We start from the raw sequence: 24,535 nt of genomic DNA, 5'->3' as shown, positions 1-24,535 counted from the left end.
TATATTTTACAAAACTAAAGAAAATATATTTTCTTACATACCCTTTTGAATAACTTTGGCTTATCTTAATGAGGAATCAACTTTGGATATGATTTTAATTTCAACATCACCAGCCGCAGCACTGTCTCTGTCGCCTTTCTCTGGTTGCGCTACAGTCCGTATCCCCGGCTCCAACTTAATTAATTTTATTTTTCATTAAATAATAGCGATGCAGATAAATAGAAATAACAGTTCTCAGATAAGATCGGAGGTGTATCTATAACTACGCAACCATTTTCATAAAATAAGATTATGCAGTCACTTGACTGCATAATCTTATGTTAAATTAATTCATTAACTTTATTTTAATCAAAAACAAAATAAAATTGAACAATATCACACCAAGATCCCCAATAAACCTGCTTTTCAGTTGACTGCAGGCCCACAAACGTACAGACACGGTGTCTACTGCAAGTCTCTGACTAAAGGAGCTGGTCAGCTCCTCTTTTTATACAGGCTCATGCGTGAATGTCCAACGAATAACTCCAATTGTTGTTTCAAAAATAGAAAACCTGGTTTCATTCTAACTTTCATTACTTTATAAAAAAAAAAAAAAAAAATTTAAGGCAACTCGGCCACAGTTTGGATTGAACCCACAAGCTGTTAGTCTACACACCACTCAGCTTAACCACTGCGCTACACACTCGCAACACGTGACACCCCTTCCAGTCTGTTACTTGACCTATGCAATTCTGACTCATGGGACGCCGAAATGGAGTCAGACTGCCACCTAGTGGCTATAGTAGTCACATGTTTTTCACACAATACGTGAAACACGCGGAGCGTGAGTGAAGTGTCCATTTCCAATCAGCGCCCACTGTAATCCGTTGTTTTACACCAAGCCCAGCTAGACTGTCGGTCTGTTGCTTAGTTTAGTATAAGATGAAGCAGAATTAAGCAAAATTATCGTGTTTACATTCATGGTGGGAGTTAAGGATTTCTTTTTTGCATAATGAATCAGTGATTGGTATATATCATGGCTACTATGGACACCTGGACCATACAAGAGGCTGGCATTTTAGCAGTAAAAAGTTGCTTTTTCTGAAATTGCTTAAGAATATTTGCACATCATTAGTGCCAAAAAATGTTCCTATGCTGTACTTCTAAAGCCAGGCATACTATAATTTCAATTACAAAACAGTGATTTATAAGTAATATAAAGAAACAAAGTGGTACTGAAAAGGCAAGAAATTTGAGGGAGCAAAGACATCATTGTTTTTTAGCAGAGGAGCATAAATTAAACAATTTTGTTTCTTCTGAAGGCAATACACCACACAGCTCAATGCTAACTTGGTGCACACAGTGTGCATAATAAAGTGGATATCGAGAGGATATTTTTTTGATTAAATGCTTGCTACAAGCAGTCAACATCCACCTACATGCATCAATACTTTTCATTCAGCAACTAGCTCTAAATCCTCAGATGGTTTCTGCCGTATGGCCTCTGGAGCTCTGGTTAAACAAGGCAAATTAACATAACTCAGCATCTCAGAGACAATAAAGCCCTAGGCCCATTAAAGATGCAGGTTTTCTGGCTGCATCCTTTGGTTAAGCTGTGCACATCGTAATAGAGCCAGGCTGTGGACTCTCATGTCCTTGAGGCTGCTCAGAAGATGTCCTAATCGTTGGTGATGCTGTCCAATGTGGAGCTGGCACCAGCCCTGGGGGGACAGCTTGATGCCGAGCAACACCACACGATGATCCCCCACACCCATCTCCTCCCTCCAGACAGTTCCATGCCAGGACTCATGAGAGATTGAGACAGCCTGGGGTAATGAAAGACAACAGCTCTGCCTGCCAGACGAACTGCTGGCATGGAAAAAGGCCGCAATGGGAGAGTGTCCGTGCCAGCTGTGGCTCTTTGACATGCTGCACTCTGCTACCTGCTGCATCAGAGTTGTACTTCATTTGAAGACTGTCATTTCTGTTCCAGACTAACAAGCCATTTTGCTTTTTTTTTTGCTTTTTTTTTACAGTAGGGACAAAAACAAATGCAAACAAATCTTTAAAACTGATTTCATCCATTCTATCTCAGCTTAACAAATTACATTTTACTAGAGTAAAAGAACAACATTTTACATATTGTATTGTTTTGCGTGATGGACCAAAACAAAGGGATGCACTGACATTGAATGAATAGAAATACAAAACATATTGCAGATATAAAAATCCATGCAGGGTGACTTTGTAGGCAGCCCACTGCAGTACTATACAGACTCATCTTATGCTACAGTTATAAACGTTTAGTCTTTTTGGGCTTCTTTCAATTTTAAAGAGACTTTTTTATACCTTCTTTTCAAGGATTTTCAGTTGGATTCAAAACTATTCTTTGGCCCTTTCCAACCCTTAGCTTCATCTGCTCAGCATAAAATAAATAAATGTGCTATTAAATAGTCAAACATACATTTCTTTGTTTTTAAATATATCATTAAAAACAATTTAATATACAATTAAATTATCAGATGTAGAATTAAACAAGGTAATGAGGCTTTAAATTGAATATATCGTTTTGAAATATGATAATAAATAATTGAATGTGAGCAGCACCAGCTTTCGTGGTGTAGGATGGTGGGCGCTCACACAGAATTCAGCAAAATCAACGCTTGCTCCACTTAATGGCTAACACCTGCTTATGACCTGTCAAGAACTTTTCAGAGACCAAAATAAGTATATGAAGCTGTCGTAGCTCACCCATTGTGCAAAACTATTGACTCTAGTTCTCTGTTTCAGAAAAAGGCGGCCAATCAGATGTTAAAGTTTCTATGAAAATGATCATTGTCCTTTCCAATAAGTTTGACAGTTTAAATCATTTCATTAAGAGTCTGATGGGGAAAAATTATTAAATTAATAATTAAACAAGTAAAAGTGAAAAAGTATGTGCTCCAAAAACTACTTAAAATATAAAAGTATAAAGTGACCTTAAAAAAAAACAGCCAGATGCCACTATATGAATTGAAAGCTCAATTTTTCAACTATTTCGAAAAATTCTTTGAGATAGAGCCAAGGATGAGGGAGGTTTTTTTGGTCTCCATCTCACGATACGCTCTCGCCTGTGTTCGACCTTTCAGACATTTCAACATCTTTTTCTGAATCCGAAATCGTAGCATGGCATAGACAATTCACATTTGCAGTTTGAAGAACACCTGCTTGCTTCTGATAATTTCCTTTGGCGTCAGCACAAATTTGAGGAATAGCTAACTAATGAGTGTTTGTGTTATATGACTCATCCAATTATACTATTTTCCTCTAGATGTGGATGGCGCCAATGATCTGCATTGAATGGCGCACATGATGTGAAATAAAGATTTATAAACATAAACCAAAGGTCACCAATTAAAAATCAGTGGGGTCAGAATAAAGAAAATCATCAACCAGTAAAGGTCCGGGGACATTTTGAATGATCTGTTACATTAAACAGAATTTAACACTGAAATAAAATTAGGTATTTATGCATTCTTTTTATACACTGAATTTTTAAATAAAGAAAAAAATGAAATTGCCAAAAATGGCATCCTTTGCTATCTCAGAGGAGTTGACACTTGTATGACTGTATTCCTGTATATCTGAAGCCTCATTTGGAGCTTTTAAACAGGCTTTTGAAAAACTTTGATAATTTGCTGCTGTAATATTATACATTTTTTAGAAACAGAAGTACAATTATAGAGCATTCAATATTGTAAGAAAGCCCACACTGTTTCTGAATAAATACAATATTGTATGAGTTGAGTTCTGTTCCGTTTATGTCTCTTTCCTTTTAAGTATGAAATGTCCCATGCTCCTGAATGCACCATAGCTATCTGACCTTTGTGAATGCATCACTGGTCTGTAAACGCTGTGCTGTGTAGATGCACGTTTGATTTTCCACTTAAAACAAACCTTTGCAGTTTCCAAACTCATCACTGTTTAATGTTGTTTGTGCATAACAAGAGACTATAACAAATGAATCAGCCGTACCTCGGACAAATACTTTGGATTTAATGTTGTTCATTACACCCTTTACTTTTGTAAATGAATCTGCCAAATAACCACAATTTCTTTCCCCAATGAGAGGAATATTTAAACGTTTTTATCATTAATATAACAACAAGTAGTTCTATTGGTCATATTTTAATCCATTTTCCTCGTTGATATGCAGTTGTACAGAGCGAGACGCGCTCCTGCGACTGGGGATGCATATCTCGGCAGGGATGCACTTTTCGGCATAACACTGGACCACGGTCCGCTAATCCGTGACCTCTGCATTAAACCGAAGCCAAGAGTAACGAGTAACGGTTGTTTTAAAAATGTAAGGAATAGAAAGTACAGATACTTGTGTGAAAATGTAATGAGTATAAGTCAGAAGTAGGAAGAAAAATAAGTAATGAAGTAAAGTACCTAAAAAGTGTAATTAAATACAGTAACAAAGTTTTTGCACTTCGTGACTTGACACCTCTGTATATGGTACATATACATTTTTAATGATGTATTAAATAAATAATAGCACATTTAAATATTTAATTGTACATTTAATTTTATTTAATTTAATTTTGCATTTCATTTGTTCAAGGTACATTTATTGATTTTATAATGAATTTGCATTAATTTATTTTATTTTGTCCTCTTTAAGCATATTCAAGATCAATTTGGTGGATACATAGAACCGAACCGAGAACCGAAACATGAGTTGTTGAGTATGAGCGCGAGCTACGAGAACGAGCAGAAGACTGCTGCAGTGTTTTGGTGTGGCAGCAGCATTAGAAAACTGCATAATGCCTCTTTAAGACAGAAGATTTGATTAGTAAACAAGAAGCAGGTGTTTTATTAGAACTTGGATGCTGCTTTAAGGAAGGAAAGGTACAGAATTTGAATTGAATGGAAGAACTGGCTGACACAGCGTAAAAGGAGGAAGACTATAGATGCCAAAATATAAAAAAATAAATTCGAAACACGTAACCTAAATCCAAAGTGTCTTTGCATTAAGAAGGTTATGTGTTAGCAAATCTGTTGAATTTTGTCTATGTTTAGATGATTGTCTAACCCTTCATTCACCCCCACATTCCAAAACACAAGTTAACCTGCATCTCCTTTTAGTTAAGCCATGAATATTCCAATCAGAAGCCAGCATGGTGCTGCAGGATTAGCTGGAGTGTGACAGCATACAGAATATAAATATATGTTTTACACAGGCTTTAACCATGTGTTGCCTGTCAGCACAATTATTTGAAATGTATGTGTCTTTGCATGACACACATTACTTTAGCTACTCAGAGCTCTTCCTCACAGTTCCCTTCCCCCTCAGCTAGGATGCATTTAAAGAGGACATAAGCGTGTGCACTTGCAGTGTTCATTCATGTTGACGACCTTGATAGCAGGTGGATGAACTCCCAGGTGTGTCCCAGTTTTAGAGAGAGGATCATAGGCAGGTGGGACCTGGACTGGGCTTGATGTTTCCAGATTAATGAGCTTTTCCTTGCTCACATCAGCTGCTAGGGCTGCTGGCCGAGCCAGGCTGGAAACAGCGACAAAGCCCTGGCACGCACTCGCTAGATTCATTTATATTGTAGCAAAAATGTGCCACACTGTTAAGCCATGCCAGCCCCATAGAAAATCTGGATAAGGAAGAAGGACTGATGTATTGTTTATCCTGTTATAAAAAAAAGTCTTAGGTTATTAACAGTAATTATTCCCAAACAACAGGCACAAAAAACCTGTGGTCTTCTGCTGGTAAATCTCCAAAGACTTGCCTGGCTAGGTTTAACGTGAAGGGAGACCAGTGGGACTTCTTAGCCTATAAACATTATGAGACACTCAGCACTGGATTTATGTGTGCAGTAAAATCATCCAAATAAGATATGGGAATGGAAATATCCTAATAATGGATAGAACATGAGTTTAAACCCCTCCTGATTTCATAATTTTGAATACCAGGACCTTATACCACAGAGACAAAAATAACACACACTTCTGTGGATATAAGTATGTGAGAAAGAGAGATGCGGTGTAGATGAGCAGCAATCGGACCCAGCTTTGGGATAAACAAAAGTTGACCTAAGTGACCTCCCTCATTAGCAGCCCACGGTGGAAGATGGAGCGGGGACGACGTGTGCCGTGGAGTTGGTGGTGTGTGGGTTGGTGAGTGACTACAGAAAGCAGCACATAAGTCGAGAATGAGACAAAAGAAAATGATAAAATGAACCCTCTCGCGACCCCACAAGCAGAGAGGTACTGGATTTACGTGGCCATTATCTCGGCTCCTCGCTCCACTCTGAGACCAACATTAAATATTCCTCAACTCATTTTTGTTTGCAGATAAGAACTCAATAAAACATTTGCTATTAATGGGAGATGCTGTTAATGGCTTCATCTGTTTTCTTTATCAATATATTTAGTTAAACGTATACATAGAAAAAAAAAAACTCTTAAAAAAAGACTTATAGATATGATAGAGGCACAAATTATTAGTAAAAGCTGGACAATATTGTTATCCCTATAATCTATTAAAGTTTGCAAACATCAGAAAATCAGAGAAAATTTACTGACCTCCCTGTCCAGGCCGGCTGCCACAGTAACAATGTCTCCCGTCTCGCTGTTGATGGTGAACATATTAGGAATTGGACTTTGAGGAGTCTGTGAAAGGATCCGATACCGCACCATGCCGTTAGCTGTGGTGGAGTCATCCGAGTCCCTGGCTGTGACTTGCATCACAGAGGAGCCTATGTGAAGAAAGATAACAGGCAATGCAAGATGGTTTAGAGTCTTGTTAAAAAGCATTTAACCCACTAAGATTTTCAGTTTCTATACAAGCTTTGATTTCATTACTGACTTTTTGTGATAGACCAACACTAAGTACCAAAAAATTGCTGAATCAAATGATTCTACAATAATTGACACAACCTTTAATATAACCCCCGAAAGTGTTTGTTTTCAGCCCCCTCACTTGTTTGTAGATTCAGATTTGGGGAATGCCTCCACCACCCTCTCACATTTAAAATTTCATTTTTTTGCCCTTTCTTCAAAAGAGTTTAAGCTAGTGAGATCATGCCATGAAAAAGGAAAGCAGCTGGTTTTCTTTAGAAACTACTTGTTTGAATAGATGTCTCATTCTGTTTGTGTATAACACACATGCTTTATAGTTTTGAGCTTCTGCCAACACAGCAAGGCTTCGGTTGTCAAAGAGATTTCAGATTTCACATGGACTTCCTGATTAAATAAAGGTACAAACAAATGAGGATTGTTGTCAAGCTTGAGGATGACAATCTGTCCGTCTGTTTTGAGGTAACTTACTTTCTTTTAGGATGGTCCTGTGGCATCAGCTACAACCAGTCTTTATCCCTCCTTAAGACCACATTGCAACACAACGGCTGCATTGATAGAAGTTTTAAATGTCACTTAAAGGCATTGGGTCTTAAACTCCTGTATTGCCATAAATTAATGTTAGTGCTGCGTTTCACACAATTTATCACTCCATATATTGGAAAAAAGTGTGGTATTACCTCCTTGGTTACTCTGTGTCATTTGGCAGTTATAAATCTTGGTGCAAAAAAATAATTGTGGGGGTCCTCAGGGGTCCACTCTTGAGCCACTTTTGTTTAAAGTCTATATCACCACAGTACACATTTTTCAGTTTGTCCATAATATTAATGAGTGGATTGTCCATAAATGTCTCCATCTTAATTAAGATTTAAAATCAATTCTGAGCTAGGAACCTGGGTTTGGTCTTAAGCTTGAATCAAAATTTTGGCAGCAAAACAGTCCATAATCCAAAGTCATTATAAAAAAAAAAAAAAAAAAAAAAAAAAAAAAAAAAAAGTAATATAAAGCATTATAAAAGAAGAAAAAAAAGACATTGCCAGAAAAAAAGGTCTAATGTCACACAGGACACAGCAATACTGATGCATGTCTTTATTTCTAGTATGATGAATTATTGCAATAGTGTCCTTAGTGGTCTCCATAGATAAATCAGTCAGTTTTTCTTTTCTTTTTTTTTTTCTTTTTTTTTTTACACCACAACACATTTAGGATTTAGATCAATATCTAAGATCAAGGTTTAGTTATCTAACCTAAGGACCAGCTTTTATGCCATATCTACTATATGGCTTGCAGCAAGGTGTAAACAATATTTCGTATGATTTACTTCTAACATCGTTCTGTCACTCTTCCAAAGAGGTTGAATTTGTGGACTACAATAGTTGCCCTGTCCATATATTTTCTCCCATCACAGCCATGAGTCTCTGCTCCTCTTCCAGGGTTAAATTGACCTTTTGGCTACTTTTCTGATTTATGCTCTTCAGAGTTTAGGTGGACAGCCATGTCTTGGTAGGTTTAACGTTTTGCAACACTCGCTCTATTTCCATGTGCTATATTAAACATCTCTCCATTGTCTGTACCCTCTCATCCTTGGAGGGTCAGAGGTGTTTATCCTCAGCAGTCAGTTGGGGAGAGGTGGGGTAAAGGTTGCCACTTCAGCAAAAGTTAACACAGAGACATGCTGCAAATGTGCACATATTAATTCCTAGGGCCAATTTAAAGTAACCATTTCAAGTTGTAGTAAAGTTTTTGTAAAAGAGAGGAAAGCATAGTAGGTGGACAGCCTACAAGTAGACTGAACAGCTTGGGATAGTGTTTCAACACCAAACTCAGCTTTAACCTTCTCCACGACTTTCTCCCTCATCCCCATGCTTTGTCTTAGTCTGTTCAATGCCGTTTGTTTACTAATATTATTTAATAAATGTTTGAGCCCTTCATCGAACAGCTGAGTTTATAGAGATTAAATCACACAAAGGGGAGTTCAATTTACTAATTAGATTACTCTTTAAGGAAGCTCCTGCACTGGATTTAATGAATACAAATGCAAAAACCAGTTGTAAGCAATTTTGAAATGCATTTCTCATTTTCCTTCATGTTAATCATAATGTACAACCTTATGTTGCTCACACACATTCCAAATAAACATATTGACTGCTTATATTTTAAATAAAACCTTATGAGGGCTTCAGAACCTCATTATTATTAGTGAACTTAGAGAAAATTTCAAAGGGAATGACTCATTTATAAACTTCAAACAAGTCCAACAGACCCTTCAAATAGCTCTGACATTTTCTGTTCTGGAAAGCAAACCTTTACAGACATAGCAGATACAGAAAAAAGTGTGAGAACACAAACACCAAGCCTATTAAATAAGCTCCTGTTTTAAGTTACACTTATTTGTTCTCTATGTGTTTCAAGCAGAGCGAAGTAAAGTTTCCACCTCTGCAAAGGCCATTTAGAAATGAGCAGCACAGAGTCTTCCAGCATTTCAACCTTCCATTATTTCAGCCTTCCATGGCATTCGGGCTGCTGTTAATGCTTTGATACTCTCTCCCCATTTGTCTTGGAATCACAGATAAACACTGTCATTTAAGGCACACAGCACAGGGGCAGCAAGATGGAGGAAGCGTTTGCTGACAGTTCTGTGTATATGTGGTGACAGAATCTATGTACATCTTCAATTATTTCCCGGCACATTTACGCATTTGTATGCATGTGCTTGTTTGTGTCATCTTAGCATGTGGATGGTGAAGTGGGGGTTGGGGGAGGGGGTTGCATCCCAGAGCAGAATTATTGATTTGCACGAGTTTGTCCACTGGGCTCGCAAATGCGACCAGGCAATTAGGAGCACTTTGTGCTAGAAAGAGGAGAGATCACCTCGCCTCTCTCACATGGCTCTGTGGAAATGTCACTTTCCATCAGGCGGCCATTTACAGCTGCTGCTGCTAAGAGGAAAAGGAGTGTCAGTTCGCTGGAGGAGGAGAGGAAATAGGAGAGACATACTGCACACTGTACTGTAAAAAAAAATGTAACAGATAAAATTAAAAGTATCAAATAAAACCATTTTAAGTTGCTTGCAGTGCCTTGTAAAAATTGTCTCAAACCCATTACATTCATCTGAACAAAACGGTATGCAGATGAACATTTTGAGGTAAAAGAAAATTGGAAAATGCTTTGTACATAAAGATATAAGTAGAACTGTTTACATTTGTTTTGAGCCCACAGTCAATGCTCATTCAAACAGATGTAATTAACCTGCTCTTTTAGTCAACTTTGATGTGCCATTTTCAAAGGGGTTTTTGGCAGGACCAAAGCAGGTAGGAGAAGCAAGGAGACGATGTCACTTCAAAAATTGCTTAGGGAAACAGACATATAAATGTAGACCTTTTGCATGGTTCAAAATTATTGTAGATTCCAGCAAAGGCAAATGGCAATGGACAGCTTCAACACTGGGAGAGACAGGAGAAGGAATAACAAGCAGGTGTGGCAATTGAGTCAAATAGTGGAACGTCTGAAAAGAGAGACCCGGGGGAGGGAGAGACGGAGGGAAACCTGGAGACCAGATTCACCATAAAAGAGTAAATCCACCAATAAAGAATGAACTAAGGTGGAAACAACTGAAGAACATGAACAAAAGCAATGAACAACAAATTCAAACACCAACCAAGGAGGATCATAATAGGACCTGTTTTGCTCTCCCTGCTAAAGAAAAAAGCATCCCCACAGCATGATGCTGCCACCAATATGTCTTTTTTTCTAATCAGTGATGATGTTCTGTGCATGCAGATGCGTCTTATGCCTTTTTTTTTGCATGTAGGCCAAAATGTTGCTCTTAACTGACCAAAGTACTTTGTTTCATGTATTCGAGACAAATGACTGATGTAATGCTAAGTGTTGCTAATGTAGGGTTGTTTGGTGTTTTTATCTTTTTATGCTGTAAAGCATTTTGAATAATTGCTTATGATGATATGAAAAATATTCTTGGCTTGCCTTCTTTTCATTTTACAACTGAGCACCTCTCTGTCCTGGTCTATAACATGAAATGGCACGTCTCGAGAAAAGTTCTGATTGCGGTTCATATTGTGAAAAGCTTTAAGGCTGTTACTACTGAGTGTACTATTAGCAGAATGTGGGTTTGAGTCCCAGTCGCAGCAAGATTGTATTTGGCGTAAAAACTGTGTGGCGAGTCCTGAATGTGCCAGGAGCCCGTACGAGGCAAACAAATTACTCTGTGTTCTTTAAAAACTGAGTAAAAGCAGAAATAAGGACATGGGTTAACCCATGTCAACTATAGCCACGTTTTGGACAAAGTCCTACATAAAGTATTCATTAAAAAAAATCTCACACCTTTACTCTCCAACTTAAGCTTTACAAAAAAAGTTGCAGAAACCATCTTGGCTGATTTTAGTGGCAGGTTCCTTATTAATTTGGTTGCGTCACATCAAAGCATTTAAAATAAATTACACAAATCACATCAGGGCACGCAAGTCTGGTTTTGCTTCACGACCTTTCAAATCACCAACAGGAAAGATGCAAAGCAGCTGCTGGATTCATCGCTGACTCTGTGGCTCCCTGTGGGTCTGAGCGCTTAGCTGGGGTCTCAGCTCCTGTAATTGGGTTTCGTTGGCACCATCATTCCTCTGACAGCCCGTGCGGACAGGATAATTGTAGCCTCAAATTCTATTTCAAACTTCATTAAGTTTCAAAGCAGGATTTGTCACTTTGACCAGCAAGCACAAGAAGGAGGTCTAAGAAAAAAACTGGAAAAAGAAAAACAATTACAACACATGGGGCTGTGTCAATATATAATGAACTTTTCCAGTCCACCCTCTATTGAAAGATATAAGCAAGTGTGTTTGTAAAGGGAAAGGATGAGGCGGACCACATTTTGGTGCTGCTTCCCTTCATTGCAACACAGAGGATGCTTCGATATTATAATAGGCTACTCTCAGGTCCAGAGAGGGGAACAGTGTGCATGTAAAGGTAAACTGAGCCTGCTTAATTCCAATTCAATTTGAGCACTAATTCCAAATCCTAATTGCTTTTTCCACCAAAACTGCTGGACCAGAAAATTTGTCGCCGTTGGTCGTTTTGCACATGCAACTTCTGATCACCTGCAAAGTCTCTCCTGTCTATATTCCAATCAGCCTGAGTCAACATCTGCTTCCAAATGAGATAGAAGATGAAGAAGAAAGTGGATATAAAGAGTTAGAAAGAAGGGACTGGAAGATATTTTCCAAAACAAAAATAAAAGGAAAAAATGCACAGAAAGTGAAGAAAAGTCATTGTGAGGAGAGGGCTTATAAGGACCATTAAAAGGAGAAGTGCAAAGGGAAGTCATGGAGTGAGAGGGCATGGGAACGAGTGCATGAGTGGATAATGCCTCTCATCATTGGAGAGAAGATAAAAGGTTTATCTCGCAGGGGAAAGAGTGACCATGTTCCAATGAATAAAAAGAAAAAGAAGTAGGGTTGGGAGGTTAGAAAAAGGTAAAAGGGAAGGTTAAAACCCAACAAATCTTTTTGAAAGTGATAAGAAGGACATCAGGATTTCTCAGGCCTAGTTGCACCAGAAACAACTGGTTCATTTTTAAATAAGGAAACTTTTGCACTTATTAGTCTTTACTTAGTCCTTTTTAAACGCTAACTTTTCTTTTTTGCAACAGGTGCAACCAGCAAGCCGGAACATGCTATCACCATCTAATTTAAGTATTTATGCAACCATAACCTTTTTACTTCAGCAGCTTTGGTTTCAGGTTTTGTGAGGACCGATCGTTATATTGTGTTTAAAGCACATCTGATATATTTTGTGCTTTTGTCACACTCGATTTTGGACATTTTTTCCTTCCTTTTAACACCTTGAATTACTCTATTTCTCACTCACTGGGTGTATGTGCAATATATCATGTCTAGTAACAGGGTCTTATAATAAAATGTGTAAGTAGAAATAAAAATGGAACAAAAAGAAAGAGTAAAACAAAGAAATATTATGTATTTCCCCAAAAGGTTTGCTACAATCCATTTGGAAAACCTTTGTTTACAACCAGAATGAGCAGCTAGCATTCAATTTATAAAGTCCTAGTAAATAACAGGGCTCCCTTATTATTCCAGTGGTTTCCTCTACAACAAGGTGAATGCGAGAATAGTATTTATTTTTCTATGAATGATCTGTGAAGAATATCAAGTGAATGGATTACATATTGATACCAAAGAATGGGTACAGAAGTTTACTCTGACAGAATGGGAACATTAGCTGAAAGAACCACACATTGCAACCAAATTATGCAGAATAACCTTTAGTAAGATTAAGGTTATACAGCAGGTACAGATCCTGCCAGCTAAGAACAATGCACTGAGACTATGATACGCACAAGGTCACCAACAGTGAGCAATAACAAATTGGAGGAATCTTGTCTGGTGCAAGAAGCATGCCATTCTGTGGCAACATTAAGATGTAGTGTTGGACTTTCTAAACACAATTAAAGCATGGATCCATACAGCCTTGTGTCAATATTTGCAGCTGCTTCTAGTGGTTTACTTGTCTGGAAATAATTTTTCTGCACATTTTGATCCAATCACTTTAGATCCAATCAAACTTTGTTTAAACGCTTGAGCCTATAAAATTTATGGTTGGACATGTCCTGGACCTGTCTATCACTACAGTGTACCCATACTCTTACTACTAATTTTAGTCAAAAAATGTTTTCTTGATTATAACTATGAGTTAATAGTGCTGCTTTGGCTGATCAAAAACCAAACAAAAAAACCCAGATCTCTCACTAAACCACTTTTAAGATGTAGTTGAACTGGACATCAAGGGTCTGCAGTAGAGAAGTCTGCAGCAACTGCCTAATAGCCTCATGCAATTTTGGATAAATCTTTTTTTTTTTCACTTGTTGCCCATAGACTGCTGAAGATAGGCACCAGCCCCACTGTGACCCTGAAAGATAAGTGGAAGGAAGGATGGATGAAGACACAACTGTCTCTTTGTCACAGTCTTGGTTCTGTTATGTTTTCTTTTCATTTATTTGTTGCCCTCTGCTACCCTCTTGTGTTCTCCTTTTTCCCTAGCTCTTTTCCTGTTCTGCTCTGTTCACACCTGCTCCCAATCTGCTTGTTAGTCCTCTCTTTATTCAGTCTCCCATAAATACTCTCTCTGTGCAATTCTTCAGTGCTGGTTCCTTGTCTAACTTCCTCCAACTCTGTCTCTATCAGTCTTCCTCGTCGTGATAGTTTCCCCCTGATGTCTTCTTGGTTTCTGTTTAGTTTGGACTTCTTTCATGTTTTGATTTTTGGATTCCTGCCTCAATTGTTTTTTTACACTTCATTAAATCATCAAGAAACTCACCTCTGCCTCCCTGCCTCTGCATTTGGGTCCACAAACCTCAACCCAATCCTGACACTCTTTATATTCAAACAAAACAAAACCATAAGTTAGTTTAGAAATCAGTGTAGATCCATGGTCAGCACGAATGATTGTCTAGTAATCTGAGTTCAAAGTCTATTGCTGTAATCGCCAAAAGGTGATTAATGAACATAAAAGAGAATAATTTACATTTTCATGCGTGTTTTTTTTTTTTTTTTTGGTTGTGACTGCCTTTCTCTATACTAAAGTCTCGGGATGACAAAAGGCTTCACTTTGATTCATTGATTGCCACTTACTGCTCCCTAAATAATTTCCTTAGCACAGCCAGTGATAGGGCCAAGTGACTGAGAACTAGCAAGGCAGAGAAATGTAGAGACAGAGATGGAATTGGTTCAAAAGTCAGCTATGAAAACTGCAGCGTGCACTCACTTTGGATTCACTCCGGATGACAACATTATTATTTATTGCAATAATTTCTGGGACAATTTATCATCCAATGAAATTTTTCATTTTGACAGGCTTAGGTGGTCATTTTTAAAACTTTTACTACTACGTTGTGTATCCCTTTTTCTCCATAGGACCACGATATCTCACAGAATACACACTATTTTGTCTTTATTACAAAACAATGTTAACTTAATCTTGCTGGATTCAGGTAATTAGCAGTTACTGTACCAAAAAAACAAAAACAAAATGGTGGGGTACTGTAGTTGTTTCCTCTACAGTAAGTCATTTCAAGCCTCCATCTCCAATTTAACCAAATTATGTGTTTTTTCACCCAGTTAGGTCAATCCGCCATTGATAGAGCATAGGTCTTTTCCACAAAGGTCCTCTTAAGGATCTCCCCAGTGATTTTACACATGGGGATCGAACAACTTGTCATGTTAAGATCTTTTTCAATGCATACTTTAAATATGTTTAGGTAATATTTTTGACTGACAAAGCAGGAAAAATAAGTCCACTGCATGAGACCTTTATCACAACAGGGGGATGAGATCTTAGTTTCTAATTCTTACATTCCCTCACGAGTGAGTGTTCCTGCATTTATGTCTCTGTATTTCAACATGCGTGGCTCTCAGGCTCCCTGGTGACAGCCATGCACTGTTAGATCCTATTGTATGTTCACCAAGCAGAATATTTCATAGAGTATTCTCCTCACTGAGCTCTGTTCTCATATGGTACATGGTTTCTCTCTCGCTTTTCTGCTCATTACCTGGTATTTGCTATAGCTCAGGTCCTCTGCCACCAACCAAGCTTCATCTACAGTTTCTATATACTTAAATTGCACTATACAGCAAATATACAAACAAAAAAAAACATTAAAATTGTTGCTTAATCAATGTTATGAAATCAGGTTTTGGGTTTTATAAAAAATAGAAAATAAATAAAAACAACAAAAAATGAAACAAAACAAGAAATCTACGGTAGTGTAGTGTCAATGAATAGATATATCATGATTCAGAATGACTTATTCTCAACTTCCCTTAAGTTAGAATGAGGATGAAATACCCATCAACATTTCTGATTGTGGGTCTGAAAAAAAAATGTTATGGGTAACTGCAGGCTGCAGAGGCTCATAGACGCACATATACTGCCTGAATCTCAACGAGGTGCTGTCAGAGTGGATGAACCGGCTCCTGACAGGAGGCTGGTTCAAAAACGGGAGGAAAAAAAAAACAGCCAACATTATACCGAGAATCTGTTAAAGGCTCAGGGGCATCAGACTATTTACAGCTAGCTGCCATCTCCACTGGCAGGGAAACGTGACCTGTCAGAGAATAAGCTAGATGTATCATATCAAATTAACCTGGACAATTCAAGGATTTTTGGAGGACTGAAAAAAAAAAATAGGACACAAGTAGGTTGCATTAAGAAATAAGCATAATTTTTTTTTAAACAAGTGGAGAAGAGAACCAGAAATGAGTCTAACCAGATTAGGGAAACTCATTTCACCCTGATGAACAGTTTTTTTTGTGGCACAGGAGCAGAGTTTAGAGCTATTTTCTTTTCAGTATACTAACCCCAGCAAGTTGACACCACTAAATATAGCTGCTCACATGAGATGTTAAACGTTACCCATAAATGAATCCTGAGTGACCACTTGTTATTGCACCTCAGCGGCGTGTTCAGCATGCAAATAAACACCCAGCCCATGTCACACAGCCAGCTGTCAGCTGAGCAACAAAGAGCTTGTGACAACAGCGACATGATCAATAGTCTTTAGCAGGAAGACATTTCGTAATGGTTTTGCATTTCATTGGCATTCGCTGGGAAGGTTTTAAGCTAAAAGCTTTATGGTATTTCAGTTTATTGTCACTACCTGTCTGCAGACAAAACCCCATCAAATCAGTGTTTATTGATTAAAAGTTTCTATTATGAATCAGACTCTTCAGACTGAGTTGAATAATATAAAAACAAAAATACTGAACATAAAGAGAGACACATCAAATATAAATTTAAGGTCATTTGTAAGATAACTCCTCTGCTAAACACATCTTGACAGGGGTACCAGCAACTTTGACTCTAGGCTATTTGTAGTTTGCCAGCTAGATGGACACATGCTGCTCATTTCCTTTTCAATCAAATCATCAAAATTGCATGCTTTCCCGCTGCTGTGCAAAGAAAAGTGTAATTCCATTTTGAGAAAGGGTATGAAGTATTTGACAACTGAAGCTCCGTGAAGGTTAGAAAATTTTGCATACAAATAAAAGGAGTGCAAAAAGAAATTTGGTTCAAATCTTGAAGGTTTAGACCTTCCTATGTCGAGTTTGCACTTTCCTCCCATCCCTGGATGTGCATTTCATTCTGTGCCCTGGCTTCCTCCCACATAACTTTCTAGTTAAGGTTACCTAGTGATTCATAATTGACTTTAGGAGTGAGTGCACATGTTTTTTTTCCTCTGTGTTTTGGATTCTTGTCTGACTACAGCTGGGATAGGCTTTTCACACAGGATTGCCTGGTCAGCTCACTGTCTGTAAAAAACAGGATGAAGTATTGTTTTGGCCTTGGTGCTGGCAGCTGTGGTATCACCTATTTTCTTCCCATCAGTGCGCAGCCCACATAGTGCCAGCTATAGAAGGTAATAATCATGTCCTATTCTGTGTCAACAACTCAGTACTTAGTGTTGTGTTTGTGAGAGAAGAAGACAAGATGGTGAAATTTTGATTCGGTTCACAGGGCTTGACATTATCTTGTAGCAAAAACCAACATTTCTGGATCTTTATCAAAAAAAAATACACATTTGTTTTATTACAAATTATACTTTCTATATGTTACATTACCTACAAAAATGTGTCTAAGAGAATTCTGATCAATGCACAGCTAAATTTTCAAAGCAGCAAACGCCAACTACTTTTTTTCCAAAAAAAGCTTTGGTAAAAACTTTGCTGCTTGTGTATTGTAATGATAAATAAAGAGGTGATCCTTCAACGCTGAATGTCTAGCTGAGATGCAGTGATTTCTTTCATATCACATTTATGACTAGAATTTTCAGAGCTCTATACTTTTTGGAAAATGTCTAAATTGCACAAAGAAAAGCTTTCTACATATAGGTATTTTTTTTCTGCAGTGATCAGATTTAAAGCTGAAACCTGCAAACTAAAAACAAGAGAGGAAAAAAGGGCAGGTGAGTGTATACAACTTGTCTTAAAGAAGTCTCAAAATTTACATCCAAATATTTTTTTTTCTTCATATTTTGTTTTGCACACTGATTCAGACTTTGAAAATAACAAAAATAAATAATTTTCTTTTTCAGACTGTAAAGGAACTTGTGTTGTAGAAAAGACCTTTGATTGTCCTAAATATTTCAATATGATTTTTGCTTAGTATGGTACATTTATCAAGCAAAGTTTATTTTTGATTCAAGTACTTCGTCTGCAGCACTTTACAGACATTTGGCTGTAAAAATTCGAAGTTCTCTACTGATTTCTGTATCAGTGTTAAAATATATCTATATATTTTCACCCAGTATATATATACTGTATGAAGGAATGTTGAATGTTCCATTCTATTTACTATATTATCTTAAATTATGCAATAGCAGTACACAGACCATACAACATTAAGAAGTAGTGTTTTAGAAGTAACTTTTCGTTAAGGATTAAAAATGCACCTAAACCACTGCTTCAGCATTCTTTTTTTTTTTTTTTTAGGTACTTCTAGCTTGCCCCATAGATCTCTGGTTATTCAGAGCAGTGGAGGTTGAATTATTATTTTTTTTTCCCACTTTAAACCACATACTTGCTCAATGGCTGCAAATGCAACTAATATTATAGACTGAATCTGAATGCAGATGAGAACAACTAGAATTGAATTGGTATTTATGTGATTGATCTTAAGCTTGTCCAATTTTATGACTTGGCTAGTTATATGCATTCATAAATAAAATCCTTTTTTTAATCGGTGAATATGTTTAGATAGCATTTATTGTGAATTTGTGTGATGCAAACAAACTGGGAAGAATTAAATAGACAGTAAGTCAGGGAGTTAGCATGAATTATTTAGAAAACAACCCTGTGCTTCCACCTCTGCTGTTTACGCCCATCACTTCATCTCCCCGCGCCAGGAGCAATCTTTAATTAACCCTTTCCCCGAGGCCAGACTGAGATAAAAAAATGTCTGCTAAATCTGTCTGAAACTGTTGGGAGAGAGAGAGGGAGAGGCAGAGATGCACTCTCTCTGCACCCCCTCTTGAGAGGGTAAAACGATGCAAAGAAGAGAGCCCTTAGCTGCTGGTTTTGATCGCTTGCTCTCATTTTAGAGCACTCTTTTGAGGAGTATTGTCCATCAAAGGGAGAAACCTTCTGTAAGATCTGGGTTAAAAGATGAAGGTAAGGAGAATGATAGAACAACACAGCATAGAAGTTCTGAATTCAAACAAAGCATATCTCTGAAGAAGCTCCACCATCTGTCTCCTTTGAGGCAACATCACACAACAGACATACTGAACCCTTGCATAAAGGTAAAGATTTAAGACAAATTTTCGTGACATTATATGACAGAGTGCTTTATTTTATAGTATGCTTGTTAAGCTTGTAGTCCAATCAATCAGGAGAACCAGATTCCTGTTTGTTACCTTGACATTTTTACAAACATAATCGTCTTAGTTTTAGATGAATTCCTTATTTATCCCTTATTACAAATATGTTTTTTTGCCTGTAATACAGTAAAAACTACATTTTTATTATGTTCATTTGCTGCTTAGCAGTGGCCCAACCGCAACAGATAAAAAATTGAGGACTTTTAAACTGGTCCTGCTTGATGGTTTAATCCCATCTCTCCCTGTGGAACATCTGTTCATGTTGATAAGGGTGATCTCCTGGATGTTTTCCCCTTTGATGGCGTTCTCACAGTGCTGGATATGAGAATGGGTTGTAATGCTTTAGAAAACCTTTGATATCTTGGTGTTTAGATGCTGCAATTGATACGAATATGGCTTAACATATTTAGTGGTTTTGGCATTTATATACAGTACAAAAAAAGGAATGATCTGGATTTTTTATTTTTCATTCAGAATAGAGGGAATACGTTGTCATCTTTCACCTAACACTTTCAACATTTAACATTTCCAAAGACAAAGAAAATTTATAGTAATTTATTATTTTCAAATTATCTTTGAGATTACAAACTTCCAACATATGTTGACACTGAACATGGTGGCTAAGGTATTGCTTTTCTTTTCGATTAGAAACACTGAACAATAAGAGGAGAAACAATCGGTTTTAGAAATATGAAAATTATAAAATTAACGAATTTTCTAAATCCACTTTTGTGGGGTTTTTTGCACAAAAAGTGGGCAAATGCAAAGCGGGTATCTGTGATATTTCTATAAACTACAGAAATCTTGCAATGAAATTTCCTCTTTGTAAAGAGTTTTTATAAAATAGTATAAACTGTAATTTTTTGTTATTCAAATGACTGCTGTGCAACATCAGCTGATGAATTCAGATTAGAGATTATGTATAGATGTGTGGTTGCATTTGACCTCTCATTATTTTTTGTGTGACAATTATTAGTTTAACACAGTTGTCTAAGTTAAAAAAAATACTTTTTTCATTGATTTTGCATTTTTATTTTTGCTGATTTTTTATATTACTTGCAATAAATACTTATAAAAATATTTGAATTAGTTTGATAACACATTTTCATATTGGCCATTTTATTTGTAAAGCAATTATTGTTTTCTAGTTTTCCCACCATTAAAAGCACCCATGTTAACTGAGTTAGAAGCTCTATAGAGTTAGCATATGTTTGCATGTGTCTTACTGCATATGCCTCACCTCTTACTATTAAATTCTGGGTTCGACTCTAGCCACTGGTGACTCTAAGCAGGATCATTTGAGCAAAGAAAATAAGAGAGTGGGAAGTGTTTAGAAGAATGATTGGATTGAATATTTCTTCATGTAAATTATTAAAATATGCAAGGATATGAAGAGAAGTTTGGCAGGTCCTAATGTCTGACTGTTTAAGTATTAAAGTATTAAGAGTTATTATCCTAAAGCAGATGTAACTACAAGGGAGAGGAAGCACTCCAATACAAGCTTGCATTTGGACACAACTTAAAACTGTACTAAACAAAAAAGAAGCATAATGAAACAGAAGTTAGCCTTCTGGCCACACCTTCAATTGATGTAAAATGAATTTGAGTCAGACAAATCATAATAGTTTAACTTTTGTTTGTAAATTCTCAGAGCAAATTTTATAAAAACTACAACTTATGTAGTAATGAATAATTCATTGATTTTCCAACAAAGTCATTAAAAAACCTTGTGTAATGTTTGTGCTTGTTGGTGAGTAATTATGCGTTGGAGATTAATTAATATTCTTTGAAGCTTCCGTGCTGTTTAAAACTGCTGCAGGCATTAGGATATGTAGTGGGAGATAATTGTGTCCAGCAGCATTGCGTTCCAGTAGCATTGCTGTAAAAGCATCAGCAGGTTGCCAGGATTTAGAGAAAGCCTTTTGCCCAAGGAAAGACTGGAGAGGTTTCATGTTGTTTTAAGTCTTGCTGAACACAAGTCTGTAAAGCTCAGAGGTGATCTTATGAAGCTTTGTTACAGAAAATACGAAAGCTTTTAAAAAATAAAGTCATAATAATACGGGCGACTAGGAAACAACAATGGAAAAAAACGGCATAAAAAAGAAGTATAAAAATTGAAGACTATGGACTAAAAAATAGGTAGGGTGCTATGGGAGTGGTCAAATCAAGAATTAGAATGAAAACTTAATAGTTATTCAGAAATGAATAACTTAATTCATCAATAAGATGTCTAAAGTCAACAATCTGAACCCATCTAGACATTAGGGTTTGATTCTCCTTTATTGTTTTATTTATTTAAGTAATTAACTATCAGGTTTTAAGCTGGCAGACAATAAGTTATTTCACCCGTGGCTAATAAGTGATAAATAGAATTTTCATAAATGAGAACAAACCGATATGATCTTTTGCAGTTTGTAAGCTAATTTAAAGTTGTCTCATAAAGGGAGCACATGTCAGACTGCCAGTGAAAGGTCAAGCGGTTCAATGTGGCTTTATTTGGCAATATTTCACCAATGAGGTGATGACAGAACAAGAAATTAATTAGTTAGTTATATTTCAAAAACATTTATAGCATTAAAATTCAAATAGCCCCTAAGTAGATTTTAGCTGCAAGACATGCTTGACTTTCAGCAACTGGAAACACTACTACACTGTCAAAAAAAATCAAATGTCTGACTCTGTGCTTTGGCATCTGATCATAGACCACTTTGGACCAGCAGAATAAGATGTCATGGACTCACTTAAAACAACAATGCCAGATTAAATCCTACATCAGAGAATAGAAATAAGTCTGATCAGGTAAGTACCATATCTGCAGGTGTCAAAAGTACTCACAATCTTTACTTAGAGCTCTAGTGCAGGATTTTCTTTTTCCAGGTGGATCACCAAATAAGTGGTCCTTCTAATTGTCAGTCATTCTGGTGACATGTTTATGTAAGGCTCTCCTACATGCTCATCCCATTAGCTATCTTGTTCTGCGCAGGCGTATGTATGTGGTGAGCTATGGTTTTAGTCACTGAAGCTCACCTTTCTCACCGTGATTTTTTGCAATTTGGCCGAGGGTCCTAAAAGAAAATGTGTCAACGAAGTGTATGAGAAGAAGAGAAAGGCCTCAGAAGAGGCAGATTTATCTCGGAATGCTTTGCGCAGAAAGCTTTCCTTGCAAAGCATTATGGGATTTGCTGTCACAGCAGCCCGCTTTCGCCATAGGCTGTCGCTACCCAACAACGACGAATAATAATAAAGAGGGCACAGGGACCATGCAGTGGAGGAGTAGTAACCTGACCAACAGGGGGCAAAAAGCAGTGATCATATGTCCGAACATAAGTTAACTGAGTTTGCTATAAAGTCCACTATATTGTCCCCGCTACATATAATGATTGAGGGATTTAGGGGTTAGAACGGACGTTTTAAGACTGTTAGCTTGTAAGAGCTATGAGAACAGCAACTTTTAAACAGAGTGTGCATGAAGAGAAATGGGCTCCTGCATGCTCTTCCATGCATTCAATAGGCATTCCCTCTCAGAAGTGGGTACAGGGTTGTGCATGTGCATTTTTTTTTTAAGTGGAGAGGGCTGGTATTTAAAAAAAATTGGGAGAATCCTCCCCAATACCTTCAAGTAAAAGTACAAATAAAACTAGTAAAAGTAAAAATTTAACTTCTTTACTTAGGTAAAGTTAAGAAAAACCTACAGGATCTACATCATACTTAAGTAAAAATATTAAAGTTTTACTTAAACTGATACAAAAAAACTTCGAAACTTTTTATCAGAAACAGTTATATAGACAAAGAAGAAGTTCATTTTCATATTCTGCTCACTGTGTTAAGAGAACTCAAGTCAAGAAGTCTCGTGAAAATGTGCCCTTCTGATGATCAGCCAGAAGCTTTAGTAGACAGCAGGAAGGCTAAAGGCTGGGTCACACCATTTGCTTCCATCTCTGGAATGCTCTTATTTCATTTTTGTATTGTTACTGTACACTGATTTGATTGCAGTGCATCTAGAACGGCTCATTCTACACATACAGTGAAGAAAAACCCCAGGCTGTGTCGGGCTGTCAATCAAAATACAAAAAAATGCCCTATTCAATGACCGCCTTGCGCACCAAGCTCTTACAATAGAACAGGTAAAGTATCTTAATGCAAACAAAATATAATGGAAAATATCTTTGAAGAAATTAAAATGCATATAAAACCAAGAATGGAACGTTTTATAACTGCATGAAAAAACAATAACTGCATAAGGCAGGTAAAAGGTGATTGTCCGAGAGATATGTAAAGGTTTCCAAATTCTTTTCTTTCATAAAGAGAGGAGAATAGAGCCACACATGTTTGTTCTTTATGATGTCTAAACATCCTTGATGTTCCAAATCTTTACTTTTGTTTAGGCTCTAGAAGTATAATTTTTCTCTATTTTTTTTTCTAATCATGAACTCCTGTAAAGTATAATTTTTTATTGAGATGCTTTATTGATTATGTATGTCCTAGTCTGACTCACTTGCTCTATATGCAGTGTGCTTCCAAATGGGGCAAACCAGGCTGGTTTATGTCATGATTCAAAGATTTTACCTTGCATTTCACCAAAGTGGACATGTTTCACTTTGCCTCTGTCCCTTCTTGTCAGACTCATTGCATTGCTGCCAAATTGCTCCATATGTCTAACCAAATAGTTCAGGCGTCTATCTTGATCGGAGCTACAAATGCACATTTGCAGAGGAACGTACTGTATGTGGTCTGATCAGCAACATGCAATTTCAATGAGCTCAATGTAATAAGATCTGATTAACTGGATTACAGAAATTTACTTTCATTTATGTTTATTATATGCAATTCATGTATACATTTTCAATTTGGAAAAGTATTCTTTTGAAAGACTTAGACAAGGGGTATGTAATAATCACAATCCAGAAAATTCAGAGAATGACTTATTTTACAGTGAGTGGTGCTAGCAGAACAATTCAGTGGCAAAAATTTATTTTGTTGAATTGTAACACCTTTAAAGTAGCTGTCCTGCTCTTTATGCAATCCCAGTCTGACTGGTGCTTATGAACTGGGATCAACAGTGCAGAAAGATGTTGGTAAGTTACTTCAGAGGTGGATAAACCAAGCCCAGAATGTAAAATGCCTGTACAGATATCAGTTCCAACCATTTGCATTTCCAGCCACAACCCAGGCTGGGAGCTAATAATCTGATTAAGTGAACTGGATGAAAAAAAACTAGGTGGAGTTTCTACTTTCTAGACCCTAATTCTCCACCTCTGGTTACTTTAGATGTGTAATTTTATTTCCTTTTTTCCCATATCAGGATAA

At 37.0% G+C, this 24,535-nt stretch overlaps 1 protein-coding gene across 2 annotated transcripts in view; it reads right to left on the bottom strand.

Moving 5' to 3' along the window:
• cdh4 (cadherin 4, type 1, R-cadherin (retinal)) overlaps positions 1-24,535 on the bottom strand; it is a 366,212-nt gene that overhangs the window by 48,062 nt on the left and 293,615 nt on the right. For both annotated transcript variants that reach the window (XM_038295142.1, XM_038295152.1), the window contains exon 8: positions 6,559-6,731. In XM_038295142.1, coding sequence (XP_038151070.1) covers positions 6,559-6,731 — 173 coding nt within the window. The remainder of the gene's footprint in view (positions 1-6,558; positions 6,732-24,535) is intronic.

This window comes from Cyprinodon tularosa, unplaced genomic scaffold, assembly GCF_016077235.1.
Source record: "Cyprinodon tularosa strain WSP-4 unplaced genomic scaffold, ASM1607723v1 ctg11, whole genome shotgun sequence".
NCBI classification, from domain to species: Eukaryota; Metazoa; Chordata; class Actinopteri; order Cyprinodontiformes; family Cyprinodontidae; genus Cyprinodon; species Cyprinodon tularosa.
The sequence above is the reverse complement of the archived record's forward strand: the minus strand, read 5'-3'. Positions and strand labels throughout refer to the sequence as shown.